The 23386-nt window shown below is 43.4% G+C and overlaps 1 protein-coding gene across 4 annotated transcripts; it reads right to left on the reverse strand.

Annotated features, from left to right (window-relative positions):
• Positions 1-355: 355 nt before the first annotated feature.
• On the reverse strand, positions 356-22926 carry PRPF40A (pre-mRNA processing factor 40 homolog A). 4 transcript variants are annotated; one of them, XM_082057311.1, is made up of 26 exons: positions 22262-22926; positions 20429-20566; positions 18559-18639; positions 16107-16137; positions 15848-15870; positions 13981-14082; positions 13774-13884; positions 13204-13324; positions 12299-12323; positions 11613-11921; positions 10648-10756; positions 9864-9928; positions 9145-9309; positions 8373-8481; positions 7634-7784; positions 7062-7195; positions 6565-6679; positions 6349-6452; positions 6064-6180; positions 5423-5560; positions 4689-4784; positions 3672-3758; positions 3491-3587; positions 3333-3394; positions 2414-2542; positions 356-1361 (listed from the first exon to the last, which is right to left on the reverse strand). In XM_082057311.1, the coding sequence occupies exons 1-26, from the start codon at positions 22622-22624 to the stop codon at positions 1269-1271; spliced, it is 3075 nt and encodes a 1024-aa protein (XP_081913437.1). In that variant the 5' UTR covers positions 22625-22926; the 3' UTR covers positions 356-1268. The 4 variants fall into 4 exon arrangements, with proteins under 4 accessions (XP_081913437.1, XP_081913440.1, XP_081913439.1 ...); XM_082057314.1 differs by having other exon boundaries at positions 6349-6440; positions 13981-14058; positions 22262-22925; XM_082057313.1 differs by having other exon boundaries at positions 13981-14058; positions 22262-22925.
• Between the last annotated feature and the right edge of the window lie 460 nt (positions 22927-23386).

The following is a 23386-nucleotide window of genomic DNA, read 5'->3' on the forward strand; positions in this document are numbered from 1 at the left end:
GGTGATGAGCGGTTACTCCCTGTGGAACCCATTGGGAGGAACAGTGTCCATCAGGTCGGTGAAAAACCTCCTTGGGTCCTGCTGAGCCAGCAGTTTGTATTTCAAATGACCCATCTCAATCTCAAATAGTGGCCCAAAAAATGAGTCTGAATCACATAACCACCCCAGCCAGAAAATGATGCTTTTGGGGGATTTACACACTAAAAACAGCTGCCATGTATGGTGAAAAAATAGCCATAGAAAGGGCGCTGAACTCTAAAGATCATCTTCATATCATTTGTGTTGGTTAAATCCAACAATGCCAAGTTGGTCATTATTCACCAGAGCCATTTAAAAGGAGAAATAAATACTAGTAGACGCTAGAAGACAAGGTTTAATAATTGATAAAAATGTACAAAAATATTCCCAGCAGTCAGAGCGGTTTCAGAACATCCCAAACCCAGCGGCCAGAGACCCCACCGAGGAGCAGCGGGGCCGCAGCTTCGCCCGCGCCCGGACGGGGCCGCGGCGCCACCGCACATTCTTCAGCGGGTTCTTAAGGCAACACATGGAAATCCATTTACAATACGGGTTTTAAAGTTTCCTTAGCGGGGAGATAAGCGCTGAAGTAGCAGCCGGAGCTGCTGGGGGGTCGGGAGCAGCGGGCGCTGGGCCGGGCAGCGAGGGGCCGGCACCTTCCCGCCCACCGCAGGGAACGCGCAGTGACCGTGTCCCCGAGCCGCGGTTCAGACACGGGCTCAGCCGGGAATCGGGTCTTTGCACAAAAGCTTAACGTGGGTTTGGCCAGTGACTCGTTTCACAAAGAGCAACTCCAATATCTGACTTATTTTTTGCGATTCAGATCGAGAAATGGCTTCACTGCTCCCCTTCCATTGCCCTCCCCTCTCCAAAATAAAATCCATAGAAGAAATTAAACCACAAGAAACTATATTAAGAATCTCTTTCTACAAATGAAATTGTATCTGCTTACACCGGCCAGGAAAAGCAGTTCCTACCTTTCTAGGAAGGGCCGTGTGTGAGAGGCTTTGCTAGAAAGGTCCAACCCTGTGGGGCTCAGGGAGCGCGGGGTCGGGACAGACCCCGCTCCGCGCTCCACATGTGTTGCCAGGCCCCTAACAACGGTACTTGAATGTATTTATCTGGTCAAATTAAAAACCCCACTGTCATTTCAACAATGGAACTCAGGATATCGGAACCCACGTCCTGAATTAGACATTGGTTTCTTTTATTATGCCACAATGTAAACATATTTGGTATAAATAATGTTCTCATTGATCTTCATCCAGTTGTTCCAAAAGCGTCCTCCTCTGCTTTTCCAGCTCCCCTTCGCTCAGCTCGCTGCCCGACGTGTCCCAGTTCCCCTGCCGAGAGACGCACGGTTAGCGGGGCTGCCGTGCTGCGGGGGCTCCTGGCGGCACGGCCCTCAGCATGGACTGACAGACAGCGCCCAGACAGACAGATAGCGCCCAGACAGACAGACAGACAGCGCCCAGACAGACAGCGCCCAGACAGACAGACAGCGGCCAGGCTGAGGGTGGGAGGGCAGAGGGGCTGCCAGCCCGGTCGAGCTCCTGCGGCTGCTCAATCGCACCCAAGTTCACCTTCGTGACAGAAGATGCGGCATTTGGCCTCAGATTTGGGTTGTTGAAAAGCAGCCGGAGGCCAAAGCAGCTTTTTTGAAGATGATACAAAAGCAGACACGCGCCCTCCTGTCTCCCCCGGTGGGCGGGTTATGGGGACACCGCCATGTGAGTCACCAGAGCCAGGTGTGTAATTCCCCCTGAACAGACCCCCAAAGGTGCTGACCCAAGTTGGTGTTTTCCATTCAAACGCTCGTCCGCATCTTTGCAAACGCTGTTGTGCACCTGCCCGGGCAGCGAGGCCGGCAGCCCCGCTCCCACCGCCCCTCCCAGCGCCACAAATGCCACAGTTGCGGAACTCTGCTCCACCATTTCCCTCCAGCGCCAGCCCAGCGCTGCAACCATTAAAATCCTGGCAGGCAGGTGCCCTCAGCTGTTTCACCACCCGCACTCATCTCTGTCGAGATCAGTCTGGCCAATCAGATGCAAAAAGCAAGAGTGGTTTAGTCACAAAAGCTTTGTGGCAGTACGGCCCAAGCTTCGGTACTGTCTAGGAAATAATGTGCCTTATTCGCACCTTACACCAACAAGCAACAAATAGTGCTTAATCAAATAGTAATTTCACACATCCATTAAAAAAAGACACTAAATGAAGGAATAGGATCTGCGTGATTAAGCTCTGCTTGAACATTTGGTCCTTTTTATCTATAAATGAAACATGAATTAAGCTTTAGCACCTCAAAGTCAACCCGTAAAGCCTGAACACTACACTAGAGCATCCCACTGGTACATAAAGTCCAAAACGTCAGATAAAAGGGAACACGAACACTTACAGAATCTTTTCCAGGTCTCTTTTTAGTAGGAGATTTATGTTTTGACTCGGATCTCTGTCTAGCTCTGTCCTTTTCACTCTCCCTGTCCTTTTTGTCTTTTTCTCGTTCGATATCAGAGTCTGGTGAATCCTGTGTAAATAATGGGGGAAGTATTAAAGATTAATATTAAATACATTAGATATTAACTTAGAGACTATTTTCCCGTTACTCATCGCTCCGCAGCTGCTGGGCTTGTCTTGGACTGTCACTCACCATGGGACAGACTGGGTGGTATGACTGTGTTTTTAATCCACATTTCATCCTTGTGTTGCTAAGCTTATGTGAGCCTGTTTAACAATTAATATTCCCCCCTTGGTGAACACTGTGCACTGAAGGGCACAACTGACCCCTCACAAATTACAGAAACAAAAGAATACATTGGTTTGGAAGAGTCCTGCAGCCAACACAAGTTCAGAAACCCAAGTTTCTTTCTTTACCCAGGACAAAAACTTCTCTTTGCCTCTGACATGGAGTGAAGCTCCTTCCTGCTCTTTCGGTCCTTTGGATGCTTGGGTACGTTCGATATCAGAGCTATCGATATATAATGCAACCCGACACGCGAGCAGACGGAAGGGACGATGCTCAGCGTAAAGGAAGAGGCGCTGGGATCCTTCCCAGCTCTCCAGAGTCAAAGTGAATGCCAACAACAAACACCAGGCTACCGGTACAGCCCTTCACATCTGCTTGCGTGGTTGTGGTTAAAACCCCCAAATTTATCGGTCTTAAACAGTTCAATATTAAGGTATATATAACAAAGTTATTCTGCTGTGGGCTGGTTTCACGCAGTTGCTGTGACAAAGGCAGCTGGATGGTGAACAATCCCCAGAAAGGATCAAAGAAACTGTGTACATGAGCTGACCCAAAAGTCAACTGCACTCACCGACTTATGTCTTCTCTTCTTGCTCTTTTTCTTGTGTTTTTTTGACTTCTTGTAGCTTCTCTCTGCAAACACACGGTGAGACAAAAACACCTCAATACGATTATCAACACCCAGCAATGAAACAGGAACTCTGATTCAAAACCAAACCAATCTCATACCAGATTCTGCGCTGGACGAACGCTCGGAAACCGATCTGGATTCCGAGCGCTGTCGTTTCTTCTTCGAATGGCTGTCATCGTCCTCGGACTCCGAGCCCTGGGGACACAAAGGACGTGCTCAGCGAGACGACAGCACGGCGCGGGGTGACAGGGGCAGCTTTGAGGACACGGAACACCTTACCGAACGAGACCGAGAACGCTTCCTGTGGTGTTTTTTAGACTTCTTAGAATGTTTCTTGTTCTTTGAATGGTGATGCTGACACTCGTGCTGGAGTACAAGAGAAGGCAAATGTTATAATGGGTCTGTAGGACACGGCAAGAAAGAGTGATGATGTTTCTCAACACCCACAAGGCATCTATGGCTAGCAGCGCTTAAAAAAAAATAGAATCAAGTATTTATTGTGTTAAAACCCATAAACAGCTACCAGTATTGCCATGTTTGGCTTGTAATAAGGAGGAAATGACGTTAGGTGTGCACGCACAAAGTTTCTGTTACCTGGATCCCTGTTTCAATGCTTCCAATGAAAGCCCCTGCTCAGGATGGCCCAGAATGGGCCGTGTACCTTCCTGGCCAAGTTTGAAGTTCTGAAGTTACAAACTTCAGAAAATGAAACAAAAACCCCAAAGAGCATGTGTTGCAAAAATCAAATCTCACATTAGGTAGGCAAAGCAGCGCCTTACTCCACAAGAACGACTTGTCTCAGCTTCTGCAGCTGAACTCTTACTGCGGCCCATCCAGAACTTAACAATAATACTAAACTACATCACACTAAAATTGGCTTCCGTGGGGGGAAAAGTTCACCTGCAGAGCGTGGCACCTTCTTGAAGTTCTGGATTTGTAGTGAACAAAATACTGCACAAGTTTCATCACTTTTTGTAAAAAATCACAGCAAGAAACCACTTTTCTAAAATAAACCAGGAAATTTTGATACTAAATTAACTTCCAACAATTCTTTTAGGGAAGCAGATCAAAGGAACATCTATGTTTCTAATACCAAATAATTGTAACGTTTTCTTCAGTTCCTTATTTCCAAGGCCAGGTTTTAATATCCATTACTTTCACATAACGCACCATGTCCACTGGGACCGGAATCAGGATTCTGTTCAACCCACCTCCCTTCCCACACTATTGAAGAGCCCAACAACTAAGAACTTGTTTATATCTTCTTTAATCAGGAAAAAATGAAGTCAGAATTACCTCCAACACATGCATGAAATCTTTAAATATTCTTTTTCTTTCCGACTCCAGCGTGATGTCTTCAAATGCTGGTTCCTTCACAAATCGATCTCTGATCTGCAAAACAAAATAGCAACAAAATGCTAATACGAAATACAGACATTCAGAAATAAAAATAATCCAAAAGAGACGTGATTGCACTGGTTGGAAAAGCCATTGTACTGTTACAAGGCTGAATGTGGTGGGGTTTTTTGACCACTTCACAACCAAAGTGGGCTTCAGCCAAACTGGAACCGATGGAGGCAGCAGAACCAACCGCATTTTCCTACATCTGCCATTTAAGCCACACAAGCTTCTCAAATCCTGTATTTCTATAAAAAAAGAACCTTTAGGAACATTTCCTCTCCAAGTCTCTCTTACCAGAAAAAAGTTATGGACCTTTCACTAAGCACAGTGCTTGATCTCCAGTTAAATTAAGTTTGGGGGCTTGGTGTGGTTAGTTTTTTTGGGGGTTGTTTTCTTTGTTTGGATTTAGGGTTGTTTTTGTTTTAAATTCTATTGAAACGGAAGTATCAACAGAATGAACTTATTCACATCAAATTTCAAATTTTCCCGAAGAAATGACAGGACAATTTTTATGGTGGAAGTTACAAAAACAGAAAGAGCTTAGAGAATCTCCACCTCCTGATCAAAGTATTGGCAAGCAGCAGCCCGTTAACTCCATGTGGAAATGCTTTGGGACTGAGGGTACATACGTCTTCCCAGACGGCGTCCAGCTCGATGGGAGGCGTCGCTTGCTTCAACATGCTCTTGAAGGCCGACTCTTTCCGCTTCATCTTGCGCGCTTCCTCCTTTTCCCTCTCTCTCTCACGAGCTTCTGCCTTTTCTAGCAGCTGCATCAAACAAAAGTTGGAAGATTATTTGAAATTTATCAAAATGCAAGACTAAGAATTCAGTTTAATGCAATGTTTGGCAAGCTCAGTGACAGTTCACCTTTAGGGTTTTCTATTAGGCACTTGGGCATACAGGAAAATTAACCAGTTACTTATTTTTATGGTGTGCAACTGCTGTTTCTCAAACAGAATCTAAAATAGAGTTAATACATCACGCAAGCCAGAACTACAGAAAGACACACACAGAAAACCCCTCATGAGAAAAGTTACGTAAAAATGAGAGAACATCACTTAATTCCTACCACAGAACTTCTCAAGTTGAAATATTTATGGCCTGAATAAAGATACAGCTCTGCAATCTTTTATTTTGGGAACTGCTGTCAGGACAAGCAACTATAAAGCGCAGCGTTTCTCTAATATTCATAGCAACACAGTGAAAATAGGTGCTGATTCTTGTTCTTCACATTGTAATTTTTTGAACATACCTATGTAATAATACTTACACTGTTGAAAGCCAGCTTGATATTTCCTGCATCTAAAGTAGTAGCTCTTTTAGTTGAACTGATGACCGTAACGAAATCTTCAAAAGAAGTATTCACTTCAACCACGAACCCTTTATCCTGTAAGGAAATGGCTTTTTGAGCATCAGGTCTGCCAGAAACTCTCACTTCACGCACGTGACATTAACACGATGTGAAATCCCATCTCCCAGTAGCAAAAAGTTCACTGGAAAGATACATTTGGCAAGAAAAGAAGCAGGCACACAATGGAGTTTTTTCCCCTCTCACCTTTAAGATATCTTTTATTATCTTCTTCTCATCATGGTAACGTGCTTTCAAGTCTTCAACATAGAACTTGAAAAGATCAAGTGCTGTTGATCCTGATGAAAAAACTAGATAAGTCAAAAGCTAGCTCTAATAAAAGAGCTGCATTTTTTCAAACATTCAGAAAATATACAAATAACCCTGCTCCGTCCTGCCCCAAGCCCCAGCCAGGATCCTTACCAGGCTGGCCAAGCATGTTGGTGAATCTGATGTCGGAGCTGATGGTGGGGTACAACTCCATCCACGAGGACATCGAATGTAACTGGCCGTGCTCGTGCAGTTCATCTAGAAACAGCTACAAACCAGAAGTGGAATGGAAGTTCATAGTCACTCATCACACCTTTACTTGGCGATCAGCTGGAATCGATACTCTTAATAATTGGAATTCCATTTTTGCTAAACTGCAATTGAAAAACCATCTTTTTCCATCATCATTTCTTCCTCCTTTCCCCGCCATTTACAATGTTCCAACTGCGTTTCCTTTCCATTCAAATCCATTTCCTGCCACTTTCCCCTACTCCTGCAGTTTGCTGGCAAACAGCTGCATTGCACCGCAGACAAACACCACGAACGCCGATAATGGACACATTAGACGCACCCATTAGCCTCCCCAAAGAAAACACACAGAATATCTAATCACATGGCACGTCTAGGGCAGAAAAAGAAACTCCACCAACCTGAAAAGATTCTCTGTTTTTACGCTGCCGCCTTCTTTCTCTAAGCAAACTTTTCTGTTTTTCCTCTTCCTCCTCTTTCTCCAGCGCCCTGATATGTTCCTCAAAGCAGATCAGCGCATCCTCCTTATCCATGTCTAGCAACAGACAGCAAGAGTGAAAATCAGGTATTTCTTCCCATAGTAAGTTTATTACTCTAACAGTTGCCAGTTGAGCGGAAGTTTCGACTGAGCATGAAAATCTATGAAGACCTGCATGGCAGCAAGAACCAACCTCCCCAACACGGATCAATTATCGTTGCCGATACAGAGCACAGAAACCTTCGTGAGAACAGCGCTGTGGATGAGAACTTGTGTGTCTCCCCACATTGGCCACAGGTATTAATATCTTAAAATATTTAATATCTTAAAAACACAGACCAGATGCAAGGATGCTGCCATCTGTTTGCTAGGACCCAAACGATACAGGCTCCTTTGCCTGGACGGGGCAAGAACGAATTGTGCCCAGTCAGGAGTCCTCACTGCCCAAGACAAATCCATTCCCTCTTCCAAAAGAAACACACATCCTCTACATACTCTGAAGTTCCTCATCTTCTGCAAATGTGGGATTGTCCATCAGATACTGCTGAGCCTCTGACCAGGTAGTGCAGTAAGTGACATTAGCCATGTTATCTAGGATGTTCTTCAAAGCTTCCCAATTCCGCTTTCGTAACTGTTTGGCTTGTTCCTGAAGAGAAAAAATGCATTTTTTAAAAAATGTGAAGTTGTATAGACAAAAATACACGGCCCCTCAAACATGCTCTCCAAGAAAACACAGAATTAGCCTTTCATCCGCAAGCAAAGCAACACGATACAATTTGGACCCATCTACAATTTTGTACACACTATTATCTCTTGCATCTACAGATAAACCATTTCAGTACCGTTATCTCTGACTGCTCCCGATGGATGGAAAGAGCTCATGAAGAGCTGCTGTTGCATCTGCCATACAGGATGAGATCAGGGGTTTTGAAGAGTTCCACCAGTGCGTTTTTCATTTGCTTCCTTCCATCACATCTTTCTAAACTGAAGGGTCCCCTCTCTACAGCTTCTCATCATTAATAAACCTCATCTCCTTCTGTTCTCTTCTCTCTCACTCCTTTGGGAGAGGGAGTAACCTGACCTGTACCTGTGAGCAGTATATGGCTCACAGCAGCTGCAACAATTTAATTTGGTTCTCCACACCTTTCCTACAGGTTCCTCCCCTTCTGTTTGCGTTTCGCCTGTCCCTGATTTACAGATATCAAGTGAAAAAAGAGGTTTGAAAGCAAGTTACCTTCTCTTTCTTAGACAGAAAAAACAAGACATCTTCATAAATTTCAAGACGATCACGCTCAGATATTGCATTCCAGACCTCCATCTCCCCAAACATTTGTTCAGCTTTTCTGTACAGAACAAGAAATAGTTTACAATCATTTACTAGTGAACATCAACTTAAATAGTCCCATTGGCTTACAATAATGTTAAAGGAACTCTTTATGAGCAGTAATGCTTTTCTATGTTATCTCCCTGATCTTCTCTCTCAGGCAACTTTTTCTGTGACAGCTTCTAACCCTTATAAACCAAAGGAAACGGTGAATAAACCTAAAGCTGATGCCACTATACATTCCTCTCCATACAAGTGCAAGTTCACCTGCAGCGCATTACATGAGCATTTCTATCTGAGGGCCAGTGCATGTTGAGGTCACTGTTCTAGCAAATATTATATGAAATCAGATCTAGGCAATTTTCAACAAGCAGCTTATCAGATACACCTCCCTTTGGGCAGGAGTTTCCACGAACAAGCTAACCAGAACTGCTTTGTTCTTAATGGTAGATGTAATATAAAACTCCTCTCTGGGTTATCTTATGTTTCTCCTTACTAGAAGTGCGAACCATCAGCACACCACCCATTTGAGGTCGGTTTGTTAGTTTGTTTTGCTGTGGTCTGTGAAAACACGGATATTTGTGTTCCTGTACAATTTTAGTTCCAGGCTTTTCCAGGCTGAGCGTGTCCACCAAGAGCTGGTTATTAACTTGACTGGAAGTTCATTTAAGATGGCTCTTACTTGTATCTTGTTGTGGATGTCATTTTTTCATGGTTCTCAAGAAAACGCTGGAAGGATTCTTTAGCTTCTTTGTACTTTGATCTTGCTTCTTCTTTCTCTTCTTTTTCTGTTTGAACTTTGTAAGCATTAAAGGCTTGCTTCTTTTCACTTAATTTTGCCAAAGCACTTCATATCAAAGAAAAAGAAAACAACCGTGTCAGTTATATACAAAGAATTAGATTAGGAAAATAAAGCCAAAGAACCAGAAGATAACAAGAGATTTGAATAATCCAGACTTTTGAGACAAAATGAAACATAATGTAAATGGTCAATCATCACGCTGTCTCTCCCTCAGGATTAATGGAAGATCAGGTTGCACTTACACATTTCACATGACAATACTAATTTGATCATCTATTTCAACCACTTGTCTGCCATTCATTACAAAAAGTCACCTAGAAAGTCTTCAGCTCCGTCATGGCAAGTGTGTGTTTTTTCCCAAGAAAATAACATAAATAGCATAAAATACACCCACCAACTGCCACAACTTTTCCAAATGAAAAATTAAGCCTAGGACTTGTATTTCTTTATGTAGTAAAGGAACCCAGTTCCCTGACAACGGTACACATTCACAAATGCACAACTATCTATTAAAACAATGGAAAGTTACATCAGTAAAGTCAAACTACCTAAAATACTCATTTCTGTAGAAATGTAATGAGGAAAGAATCAGGCAGTACCTGTATCTAGGATCATTAATGATCATTTTCATAGCTTGCTCCCAAGAAGCATTGGATGGTACTCGCTGTGAAGACATTAAATCATTAACTAATTAGATATGGAACCAACATCAAACAATGACAGATTCCTTAAAAAATAGCCCTTAGAAAAAAATAAAAAGCACTACTTTCAACGTTGAGACAACATTCTTTGTCACAATTCTTTTTTTAAAGTATTAACAGTTAACATGGGAAATGAAACAAAGTACTGCTGGGATTATTGCCATTTCTACCATAAATTCTTCTGGAAGTTTGTCTACTATACAACTATGTTGACCCACTACACAAAACACAAACAGATCTCATACACTGAGGGAAAACCAAGGCCAGTCTCGTTTCACTCTGACTTCAACTCCACCTTTAAAACAGATAAAACACGGAGGGCTCAGATGATCAGGCCACACTTTTATTAGAAAGGTACCTCACTGCCAGCCAAAAACACTGGCAGCCATCATTTCTACACCACTTCAATACACTTTTAGAATTACTACTTCATAGCGGGGAAAAAACCTGAACAGAGAGCCCTGATGAAAACTCAAGCCCTCCGCAATCACCCAAAGAGCTAGAAAGAAGTTTAAACCGTGCATTGTTTTCACTGTACTATTCTCTTCCCTCATTTCTAGTCTGGTACAGAAGTCCTTTTCCATAACACTAGAAATTCTTCACAAAAACAAAAGGCCAGCAATTTCTGGCAAATGCAGTTTTTGAAGTTCCATAGAGCATGAAGAACAGTTGGCTGAAATACCTTTTCTTTTAAGAGCTCTTTAAACGCTTGCTTTGCTTCTTCCTTTGTGTTCCATGTGTAGGTTTTTTTAACCGGTTGAGCATCGTCGTCCTCTTTCTTTGAAGCAGCACTATATACAAAAATCAGTGATTTCATTATTTAAGCTTTTTTCTCTAAGTTAGGCCACTGGAGAGTCATGAACCACCACAAGCAGATAGAACGAGTATTTTAAATATCAATTCAAAATAATAATGCTACACATGATAAACACCACAGTTCATACAAGATACTTCCTTACAGATACCATACACAGCTGATCAGAAAAAGCAAAGTATTTCAGAAAAGTATTATCACTTATGCAATTGGCTACCTGCTCAAGTTACCTAGAAATTATTCATAAACATATAATGCTGAAATTAGCAGGAATATTTATATATACGATACAAAAAAATAAAAGGGAGTGCCTAAAAATATGCCTCTTGCTCTTAATTATCTCCTGATGGCTATAATCCCAACTGTGTCTTTGAATGATAAGAATCATAATCTATAATTCTCCACATAATCAATTCTCCACCCAAGGAACTCATTTGTGGTGGAACAGATAAAGATCTTTTAGCATTGCATTTTCTTCCAACGATAGCGAATTGCACAACTCTGTGCAAGAGGAAACATGCAGGGTAAGCACATCATGTTACCCCAGGAAACTCTTACAGCCCTTGAAAATTTATGAAGTGTTTGTGGCACAAGTGGTGGTTTAAGAATTTTGGTGGAGGGATGCTAATTTTTCTAAAAATAGATTTAACAATTTAACACTCCTTCCTCCCTTTCTTACTCATGCTCCTCGGCTGCCACTGATTCACACTCACTTTTCATCAAAGAAATGGCTGTCAAAGCAGCCTGGCCACCTATAACTGAAGATAACCAGATTCTACAAGAAATATTACACAAAACTGCAGCAAAGCCCCAGGCTCTGTAAATCGACTCACTCTGCTGAAGCCTCCTGCTTGGAGGAGTCGTCGGCCGCGCCGGCAGCAGCTTCTCCGCTCTGCTCCTGCGCGGCGGGCGCAGCCGCTGCCTGGCCCGGCTCCTCGGCCGCGGCCGTGCCCGTGGCCTCGGCTTCTGTCCCAGAAGCAGCCGCGGCAGATTCTGCTTCGGGCGCTGCTGTTGCTGCAGTAGCGGTGGCAGCGCTGGCCGCGGCGGTTTCGGCAGCAGCCGTGGCTGTGCTGGTTGCGTTCGCTGCTTCTGCTGCCGCAGCTGGAGCAGATGTTGCTGGAGTCGATTCTTCGGGCTTTATGCTATAGGTATAAAAAAAAAAACAGGAAAAGTTACATACGAGCACAGGACAACTTAAGGGTTTAGGGAAATGTGTAGTTTAAATAAGTTAATGAAGTACGAAATGAGAGGCTTTAGGACTAGTTACAGAGATTGTATCTCAGAACACAAACCAATCTCAGCCCAGAGAAAGGAAATACTTTATTGAAACTGTATCTACGTCGATCAGGCACTTCAGTTAAAAAGAAATCTAGAATATATCGAGTTTTTATATATTAAGGCACTATTTGGAATGAAAAGGTGCAAGGAGAATGTTTTCAGATTCAAGGACTAGATTCCATTTTTAAGAAATAACAGGCAGCCGAATGTAAAAAGCATTAGCGTATCATTAAAAACATACCTGTTCTCTTCAGCTTTAATCATTGCTAGAGGAGAAAGAGGAAAAACAATCAAAATAGAGCTTCAAAAATAGTTTATACATGGTGAAAAGTTACTGTTGACATGATTTAATAAAAGCACAGCTTTAAATGTTTGTGCTACTATCAATAACTTTAATATTTGTGCCCTTGAAAGACTGACACCAATTCAGACTAAAACAAAATTTGGAAATCCCATTAAATCCAGACTAGGGTATGTAAAAATGACTTATTGGTCTAAATGAATTATTTCAGCTTTAAAAAAAACAGATAAAGTCAGGTTTACTGAAACAGGTCTTTCCTTCTTTATTCTGTCACTGAAGCTCACTCTTCATAGTACTTTTTTAAAGACTCATTTCTCAGCCCAGCTCATTTTGTAGATTTTTCATCAAGATCTTATTTCCCTTATTACAATACCAAGCAAAACTGTGCTAAAAGTGAACAACGGGAGCACAGCATCATATGATGACTGTACAAAAGGAGACGCTGCCTTTATCAAACAGAAGGGCATGAAGAAAATTATTAATATTTTTGCCACGTCATAGTTGATCAAAATAATTTTTGTCAAAAATCAAAAGTGTAGATGAATTCCAGTCGCCCCTCTGCCTCTCATTTTCCTCCATCAGCCTGAAGCCTTTTAAAACTGCTACTAAGTTCCTGCAGGTTTCCAAAGGATGGGCGGCGAAGAGTCAAATCCTGCAACAGCCCTAAAATGAAGCAAGCCTGTTACACCCCAATTCAGTCCTTGTTTGGGGACATGAGCGGGACCTGATGCCGCTGCCACAGAAGGAGGAACGAAAGGTACGATGGAACGTTTTTGCACAGAGTCACACATCAGCAGAGCTTACAACTCGCTCCCACCCTCCCTACGCATTTTTCTCAACGTTACCTTCGAGATCCTCCAGCTCTTTGGGTTTTGCCCAGCGCGATTCCTTTGTTTGGGAATTATAATAGTAGGGCTTTCCAGAATCGGATTTATACTCTTTCCAGGGACACTTAGACAACAATTGCTAATGGACAGAAAAACAAAACAAAACATAAAATCAAAGTTATGATGATGTTTTAAAACTGAAAGGATAGCTAGAAGTGAGCCACAAATACAACACCAAGAAATAACTTAAGGATCAATGAATATAAGGCATATACTTTCCAAGGAAAATCCTCCCTAGCAATAAGTAAACACATTACTTATCTAAATATTGAAGAATGCCATCATCTTAACACAGAAAATGTATCTAAAACTTGAGGAATATGGTTTTGTCCATTTTACAGCCTTGAGCTCTACCAATGTAAAGTGTGAAATATACGCATTTTTGCATCTTTCTTATTTTAAGAGTTTGTTCTCATTGGAAAAATATCTCTTGGCATAGCTACCCTCCTGCACGGCGGCTGAGCCACCCAATTCTTGCGCTCACACCAACTCACACAGAACAGTCATCTCCATCTGCATTCAGTTTACCTCAGCTGGTGTTTTGAGATCATCTGGCTTTTCCCACGTCGACTGCTTCGTTTCAGTATTATAGTAATACGTTCTTCCATCAGGTGATTTGTGCTCTGTCCATGTGGATTTCTAGGAAAAAGAAAAGATATTAATGATGAGTAATTGCCAACTCAGGTGCTGCCGAAAGCCACAATCAAGTTAAACACAAGTGGAAAGCAGATAAACCTGTTTGGAGTGGTCTTCAGTAGCAGAACTGTTGGTTGTGGCAGTTTGCTGGGCTGCACAAACCACAGGATGTGTTGTCTGAGGGTGAAACAAAACAGAGCTCTGAAAAGACATTCTGGTTAATATTTCTTTTTCATTTCAACGTGTGTATTAAACGTACTAAGACATTCAGTGGCAAAGCAAAGACAGCAAGCCAAAACCTAAACACATTCAAGTCAGCATTGTTTTCAAGAAACTACTTCTTTGTGACAAGAGCTATTTAGAGTCTCACTCCCCCATTCAGCAACCCAAGGCGGCCCATTACCATCAGAAAAGAAAGCGAAAGTGATCGCACCCTAACAACTGCAAGTGAAAGCCCCGGTGTGTTTCCAAAACTAAGAAAAACTTCTTTCGAGAAGAATCTGACCTCAAGAGTTTAGAGTGAACTCAGGAGCACCTTCCTACTGCTTATATAAACTCTCAGAAATGAGGATTTGCACGATATAATGACTAGAATGCAAATCTCATAGAAATGTGAGGACAGTTGATATTCACTGACATTTAATAATTAAGCTGGGTACAAGGTCACCAAATTCTGAAGGAACAGTCAAAAACTTCAAGGAGTATCTTTGAGGCCACATGACTATTTTTACAGATTCTGCCTCCTAGTTACCTAGCCAAACTATTTTGTTCATCATCTTACAAACAAAGAAGATAAATGTCTAGACTATCTTCTAGGGAAGTAATTTCATATTTTACAATACTGAGATATACAGCACCGGGTCTGTTCTGTCAGCCACTTCCCTCTGCTGGAAAGGTGGAAGCGCATTGAAAATCACCCCATGCGCTAAGTCTGGCCTGCAAGAACCACCCTGTTTGCAACTTCAACCTACATTAAATCACCTTCCATGCAACATACTCAGTATTTATTCCTAATTAAGCTACTGAATTCTGCTATGTTCCCACAAATGTTGAAGGAGACACTAATAAAAGCAAATTTCAAACAATGTCAAGACACTGGGGGTGGTAGGAAGAGAGTTATGCTAAATTACCAATAAGCAGCAAAATTGCTGAAGTGGTGATAACCCTTCCAGGTTTGTACTTCATATTCTTCAAAAAACCACAGTGATGTTCTCAAAATTATCATGGGTAACTCTATAGCCTATTCTTTCTTTATTGTTCAAGTGTTTGGTAACAAACCCCTCGGTAAGCTGACAATGTTAATAAAGGCTCCAATAATCACAGGGACCTTGACCTGGCTTCTCCTGCTGAGCACAGGCGCGTGGGGAACAGCAAGGACGATGTAACCACCACCTACCAAACTCTGCGATACACATTAGAACTGCCAAAGCAAAGTATTCATTCCTATGGAACAGGCAAAAAGTTACCCAAACATAAATAAAAATCTGCTTACAAACTGGTCACTGATTCAGAACGAGGAAAAAAAGGAAAAACAAAAGGAAAAAGACAGAAATAGGGACAACCTTCTTCTTCAGTACAAATAAACCCCCAGCTCTACTCCGAGTGACTATCCAGCCCAACGCCTGCAAAGACTTAAATCTGAAAACAGATCTAGAGTAACACAGGTATCTAGGATACAATCCACTTGCTGCTCAGGTAGGGTAAAAAGACCTAAAACCACCACAGAAACGTCTCCTATTGCTGTCCTGCGTGCTACAAGAACTAGAAACAAGTAGACTTTGGTGCTCAGGAATGTGGAAATGTAACAGAAAACACACCTACTGTAACTATTAATTACAGGCTGACAGTCAAATAAGCAAAGCTCCATATAAGACGAAAAATACAAGGACTTTTTGAAACCTGTAGAGCCATGCACGCACAGCACCACACTGCCTTACAATCTCCTAGAACGTTGGTTTCCACATACCTGAGTTCCAGGAGGTGTTACACCTGAAAAGAAAATTGCAAAAAATAATTCAAAAATGGTTTGGCTGCTTTATTTTTCTACATAGAGACTCCAATTAATGTTTGAAAGAAAAAAAAAATTCTGGGAATCAATGAAGATATCAGTTACTGAAATGCTAAATCACATTTTACAGAAAAGTATGATTTTTTTATATATATATATATACTTTACCTAATTTTGGTGAAAAACTTGGAAATGGTAAGAAATTGTTTCTACTTACCTACTTGTGCATCCATACTGTTCACCCCTGGCTGTAGAAACAATCAACAGACATTTAAGTACTGAGCGCAATTGTAATTAAATCATCAGTAAATACAGAACATATCCGAACAAGCGCGTTCGGTAACATAATGCTCTACTACCTTAAATATGGATTCCGACCTTCCCATCACCCTCTTTATTATTATATTATATTACTACTGCTCCTTAAATAAGCAGTTAGGAACATCAAGCTCCTCTTTATACATTGAAGTGCACTGGGGGTCCCTTGCCATCATTCCGGTACCATCTTTGTCTCCTAAATGAGTAAGCTGGAAGGAAAAAAACCCCCACAAACTACATTCTGAATTTTTGCTGGAGTAGCTTATTAAGCTTCTAATGATGTGGCATAATCCTCTGAATGGATTAGTGTTGCATTCATTAGAGTGCTCGCAAATAACCAAAGTTCTTACTGATACCCTGTTTGAAATTCTTTCAAACTAAGGAAAAAGATTAACAGAATTTAAACAGAGTTTTCCTAGTTTCTTTCTTTTTCTGTAAGCAAAAATACAGCTTGCAGGTTTCTCTTTTGCGAGGGTTTCTCTTTCGGCCCTCTTCTACAAACTTTATTAGCAAAAAAAATCCTTAAGCAAAAAAAGCAAAACTTGTTAAAAATTAAATCACACTGGATCTGCTCTGTTTGATATTGTCTGATAGGACTAAACCAGGGGAATCATCAGCAAAACACAAAGTACATTCTGTATATTAAAAATTTCAGCTACTCTGTGTGTGCACGTGTCTCTGGGCATAAGTAGAGTTGGTTAAGCAAGGCCATAGTTTCATTTGTGTCTTGGGCAAGCAACCGTTCTGATACACTTATTTTCTTGTGCCTGTGTTTTCCAAATTCCATTCTAGTTTGTTGTATATAGTAAGAGCACTAATCTGACTGAAATAATCATTTTTATGAATTGCACTCTTGAAGTTTACCAAGCAAATCATCAGGGCTGCAAAAAAAGAAAAATCCATGATTTTTTACTCATCTACGAATTATTATACATTAGGAAGTGGTAAAATGACTCTTATGTTTCTGAAACACTTGCCAAGCTGTGGCCCACATGCGACAGCAGGGAGGGGTAAGAATGGTGCTGGGACAGAGAAATGACTTTTCGGCCACCCGCCCGAGGGTTTGAGCTCCTGAGGCCGCTGCCCAGAGTTCAAGGGCTACATTAAAAGCTGGAGCTCTCTGCCAGGCTGCTTTGCCTCCTAAATATCACACATCATATCACACATCCACAGGCTGAATTCAATTAGAAATCATTCCCAATCCTGGATTAGGAACCCAAAATATCTGCCTTCTTGCCAAAATATGCAAAACTATACAGTAAAACTCAAAATGTTAGCGTTGATCCCTCCCTCTCCTTTTAAGTCTCTTTGGCCACAGCATTTTTAAGATTTTCCTCTGAAGGTCTGAAATTCTTTCAGAATTTTCCATGAGCATCACTTGTCAGAAATTGATAACTTCTGTATGGGAAATGGAGGAAAAATCACTAATATCCTCCCTACTTGGCAGCTTCTAAAATATTCTGTGCATTAGGAAGTAGCTGCACGAGCACAAGAACTAACGAAGTGTGGTTGGTGCCCAAGGATTTGCCTGAGGAGTTACTGACTTTTACTTTAATTACATTAAGGCTGGAACATTCACTCCCATCTCATTAAACAGCAGCGAGAAACAAACTCGTAACTAACAGGCAGATTCTCTAGAGTCTGATAAAGCGCAAGAACTAAACTTCAGGTTTTTTTCTCCACTGTTAAGATAATTAACATCCCTTCTCTGGTGTCAATTTTCTGTCACGTAGCACATGTCAGGACGACATTACATCCTCTTCCTAACAGTCTCTTCTCTTTTAATTTTGCAGAAACTTCGTATCTTTGTGATTTTTCACTCATTAATACAGACGGCGTATGGAGCACTTAACACATCTGGTTACACACAGCATATTTAGTAGATGAATTAAAGACCTTTCTTCCCTCTCCATTTCCACCCAAATAACTTCTTCCTACCTTTACTGATTTCAGCAAACTTCACTCAAGATCTCGAACACGCTGACTTTCAGAAACTTTTATGAAAAATCAGCCAGAGTTAGCAGTGGTAAGGGCCGAGGGAGGAGGCTGGGGTGGGGGAATCATTATGGGGAGCAGAATCCAGCCAGAAACAAGAAGCGAAAAGCAGAAGCAGCTACAGAGGAGAGCTTAAAGACTGATGAAAAGCCACAGGACATCAAGCAGCACTAGCTCTACCTCTCGCAGAAATCTTATTTTCGACAACAATTCAAGAGCTAGATAAAATTTCATTTCAATTAGCAACACTTTTGTAATAATCCAATTGAGGAAAACAAAGGCACAACCATACTGAAGTACTGACAGCGACTGACAGACAGACATTGTGAAAACCAGAAAGGTTACGTGAAACTCACCGGAACCGTAGGCTGCATAGCAGCTTGAGACATGTGAGACATCATCATTCCAGGCATTACTGACTGCATCATTCCAGGCATCTGTCATTAAATAGTATATCAGAGAAATTTTAGGAAATCTTCAACATAAAACGCGAGGATTATTTTTTTTTTATTTAAAAGCAATTACCTGATACTCATCTTTAACCCAAAAAAACCTTTTAAGCACTTGGCAACAAGAAGTAAGATAGGTTGTGGAATTCTCATTTCCTTCATTACACTCCTACAAAATGGACATTAGTAATAACATGTCCACAGTAATCCAAAGTCTGATAGGAAATATCAATAAAGACGATCATTTACAAAAGAAAGCAGCAAATGATATGTGATCTATTTTAAGCTATTACTGAAACCCTCCATGAAAGCAGGAACAATAAAGGTGGAGAAAGAGTTCTGCAAAATTCTGAGGCCACACAGAACAAACTAAATGAAGGTAAATTCAGAATGTGAGATTAGTTCTGCTCACATTTTTTGACAACTTCCAACCTGTCTCTCTTTCCTCTTATGTCACAAATAGGAAGAAACACTTTATAGACACCAAAAGAATGAATTTCTGCAAACAACTTTGAGATGAAGAGTGCTATTAAATTTAAACATCAAAGCTTTAAAACATTCTGAACTCTTTTTTTTAAAGGTCTGAAAAAAGCCCTTAATAGAGACATACAATATTAAACCATGTAACAGTGTAAACTCGGCAGTGGGGACACACCACACTACAGAAATGAAAAGCTTGAGTCTAGACTTGTCTCCGAGTTCGCTGGGTGGTCCAATGAGACCAAAAATCCCACAGAACTGCTACTCAGCTAAGCTACCTTTTGCTCAAATATTTATGCTCGCAGTCTTGAAGGCATAGTTATGCAGAAGTTACGCTTCACTGAAGTGAAGCTGAAGATTCCTACCAAGCCTTTATACACCACTAAAAAAACCAACAAAAACCACAGATGCTCTATCCAAGGTACTGCAAAGGAAGACAGCAGTTGCCAGCAGGACCTTGTGGGCTTTTTCTCAGAGGGTTAATCTTTCTTGCCATCCTCTATGTGCTCTAATCTTGCCCTCTGGTCTAGTTGATGACACTCGGTTTCTACTTATGCAAACCACCATCACAAGCAGTACTGCTACAGCATTTATTATATCCAGAAAGAGAATTGTTTCTTTTAGAAGTTCAGAATTTAATCAGAAGTCACATAGGAATGGAAATTTGATTACTGAATAGAAAAGCTTTAAATGTGCAAAAAGCACAGATATGATTCTGGCTACTCTACCTGTCAACCCAGGTTCCCACCTGTCAATCTGAATGGCCAAGTTTATTTTTCAGTCGGGACACTCTCAAGAGCTGTATATACACAGAACCATAAACCACTTTCTAGGATTCAAGAAGGAATTCTACAAAAATTCAAATAATAATTATTTCCTCCCTTGCATCTCCCTATAATTTTCAACTGTGTAGATGTAAGAGTCAGCCAAGAATTAAAGAAACATGAAGTTCTCTACCACTACTACCTCTGAAAAGAACAACTACTTTGTATTTCTGTGTGTTAGTAACACAGCCTTACTTCTTCAACATCTGAAGAAAACCACCAAAAAGCTTTATGAAAAAGCAAATTACAGAATTGTACCTATAGCTATTTACAAGTAAAGTTCCACATGAGGTGCATCAATTACAAATGAGAAGAGTTGCTATATGGATATGAACAGCAACATGAAATACCCTGAATTATTAACCTTACCATGTGCAAGCTACTGTATGAGACTTACCAACCTCAGGGACTATCCGACATCATAAAGGGAAGGAAAAAAGAAAGGAAAATCAAACCTTGTAAAACTGCCTTACCTGCCCCATTGGTGGCCCTCCCATGGGGGGCATCATCTGAGGCATCATCCCGTGAGGAACTGGAGGCATATTTGGGGGTCTCTGCCCCATAGGGTGCATTCCCATGGGAGGATAATGTGGCATTCCCGGGTGTCCCATCTGAAATTCAGTGACAAAGGAGACGAATCAGCATGAAGCCAACAGCCCTAAATCCCACAAAAGCATTAGTAACACAGAGACACTCAGCACTGCACTCAAAATTATTTGGGCAATTCTAGATTGACAATGTGAAAACAACAAGCAGGATCACTCACTCTTCTGGGTTCTCTAGAGCCAAAGTTAATCATAACTAACAAATCCGTTTAAAATTTCAAAACCAACAGCCAAATGAGAAAAATCCTCCATAATCTTTCATCTTATGGCTTGTCACAGAAGATCATACTAAATTTAGGAATGCAACTACTACTGCATGTGTTAATTGTAACTGTACGGAGGAACAAGTCAGAGAAACAAAATATCTTCTACTCTTGATGTCCAAGTCTGAAATAGCTTCTACACCAAGTACCATCCCTGTCTCTGTACTTTCCTCAAAAACATGACTCTTGTTGCTGTTCTAATCTCGGTACAGTCACACTGCTACTACAAAAACGGTTAGGGCCATTTTTTCCTATTATAATTAATAATTAATATATTAATTAATATAATTTATAATTAATAATGTGTTTAGAGCTTTCTATTACAGTCAGAGGCAACAGCTTTAAGAGTATCTTAGCACAAACACTGGAAAGCATTTTTCTTTGAAGAACACAAAACTTAAGCTTACAACATATTTCCGTGTGTAAGTGCTTTAGTTTATAAACATTAAAACTACTCTTAGGCGAAACATTTTAGAAGGGTCCTTAGCACAAAAGAAGTAATGCTCCTTTTTGATGTTAAAAACATTTTTCCTATGATTGTTTTGTACCAGAAGACACTGTGATTAAAGTTCACAGAAAGAAATATCAACTAGGAAGGGCTGAAACATCTGAATGTAACACTTGGATTCTGTCACATCCTTGACTCCTGTCACATCCTTGACTCTTATGAGATGCTCAGTAGCAACTTCGCTGTTATGGAACCTCCGACGCAGCCCAAATAACTCCAGGTACAAGTGCAACGATTCCTGAAAACCTTGTTCCAAGTGCATTCGTGTTTTCTGTTGCTTTCACAGAATCCTAGAACATCAGGGACTGGAAGGGACCTGGAAAGCTCATCCAGTGCAACCCCCCATGGAGCAGGAACACCCAGCTGAGGTTACACAGGAAGGTGTCCAGGCGGGTTGGAATGTCTGCAGAGAAGGAGACTCCACAACCCCCCTGGGCAGCCTGGGCCAGGCTCTGCCACCCTCACCCCCAACAAGTTTCTTCTCATATTTAAGTGGAACCTCCTGCGTTCCAGTTTATACCCCCTGCCCCTTGTCCTATCACTGGCTGTCACCAGAAGAGCCTGGCTCCATCCTCCTGACACTCCCCCTTTCCATACTGATCCCCGTGAATGAGTCCCCCCTCAGTGTCCTCTTGTCCAGCTCCAGAGCCCCAGCTCCCTCAGCCTTTCCTCACACGGGAGATGCTCCACTCCCTGCAGCATCTTGGTGGCTGCGCTGGACTCTCTCCAGCAGTTCCCTGTCCTGCTGGAACTGAGGGGCCACAACTGGACACAATATTCCAGGTGTGGTCTCCCCAGGGCAGAGTTGAGGGGCAGGAGAACCTCTCTGACCTACTGACCACCCCCCTTCTAATCCACCACGCCCCTCACTTTCTGAGGGGAAGTAGTCCCGGCCCGAGGCCCAGCCGGTGTCCCCCCCGCCCCACTCACCATGAGGGAGCCCCGGTCGACGCCGCCGGGCCGCATGGAGGGGCTGAGCAGGCTGCCCCCGCTGCACCTGCCAAGAAGCCGCCCTCTGAGTGGCTGCCGCGACGAAGGGCCAAAGGGCATGAGCGGCTCGGGCTCCCCGCGGGGCGGGAGCAGCGGGGCCAGCAGGCTGACTGGCTTCCCAGCCGGCCAATCCGGGCGGCCCGCCAGACGGGTGCTCTTCGGCGATTGGTCCGCAGCGGAGGCGACGGGGCGGACGGCGTCCCCCGGCGTCAGCTGCATGAGGGGAGGGGGCTTCGGCAAGGAGAACGGGAGCGGCTGTGGGGAGGCGGTCGCCGCCGCCGCCGCCGAGTCCCCACCTGACATCTTGGCCGCCGGCCCCGCCGCGGGGAGCTCTTCTCCGCCTCTCTTGGCGTCGACGCTGGGAGCCGCTGGCGGCCGCCCGCCGGAGGCGGCAAGGACCAAGCGGATGGAGAGAGGCCCCGCACCCGGGGGAAGCTGCGGAGCAAAGGCGGCTTTCCGGACCGGGCCTGCGGCGAGCAGAGGCGCCTCCCGGCGGGATCGGGCCGCTGCCGGCGGGGGACGGGGCGCGGGCCCGGCGGGCCGCGGAGCTGGCGCGGGGGGAAGCGGCTGCGGCGGGGCCGAGCGGAGGGGACGCTGGGAAACGGCTCACGTGGGCCGGGGGCGGGGCGCTAGGAGCCGGGCAGCACCAGCGGCGTCTGAAGGAAGAGGGGGGAAGGCGCTCAGCGCGTTCTCCGCCGCCCTCTCAAGCAGGCCGAGAGGTGGCGGTCGCGCTCCCCTCAGCCGCGCAGCAGGTGGTACGCGCCGGCCCGGACGCTCGGCCTTATTACCCACCCCTGTGTGGGTTGGGGTTGGTATGTGCCGAGTGGGGCTGCTGGAGGCGCGCAGTGCGGCGGCAGCGCAGCTTCCTCCCCTCCCTGGGCGCGGAGTGGTTCGCGCCTCCTGAGAGGAAGTGGGCGGCGGCGGCCATGGCCGGGGCGGTTTGGGAGGCCCCCGCCGCTCTCCCCCCCGGGCCCCGCCGCTCTCCCCCCCGGGCCCCGCCGCCCTCCCCCCCGGGCCCCGCCGCCCTCCCCCCCGGGCCCCGCCGCTCTCCCCCCCGGGCCCCGC

This window comes from Streptopelia decaocto (genome assembly GCF_964273445.1).
Source record: "Streptopelia decaocto genome assembly, chromosome: 6".
NCBI lineage: Eukaryota > Metazoa > Chordata > Aves > Columbiformes > Columbidae > Streptopelia > Streptopelia decaocto.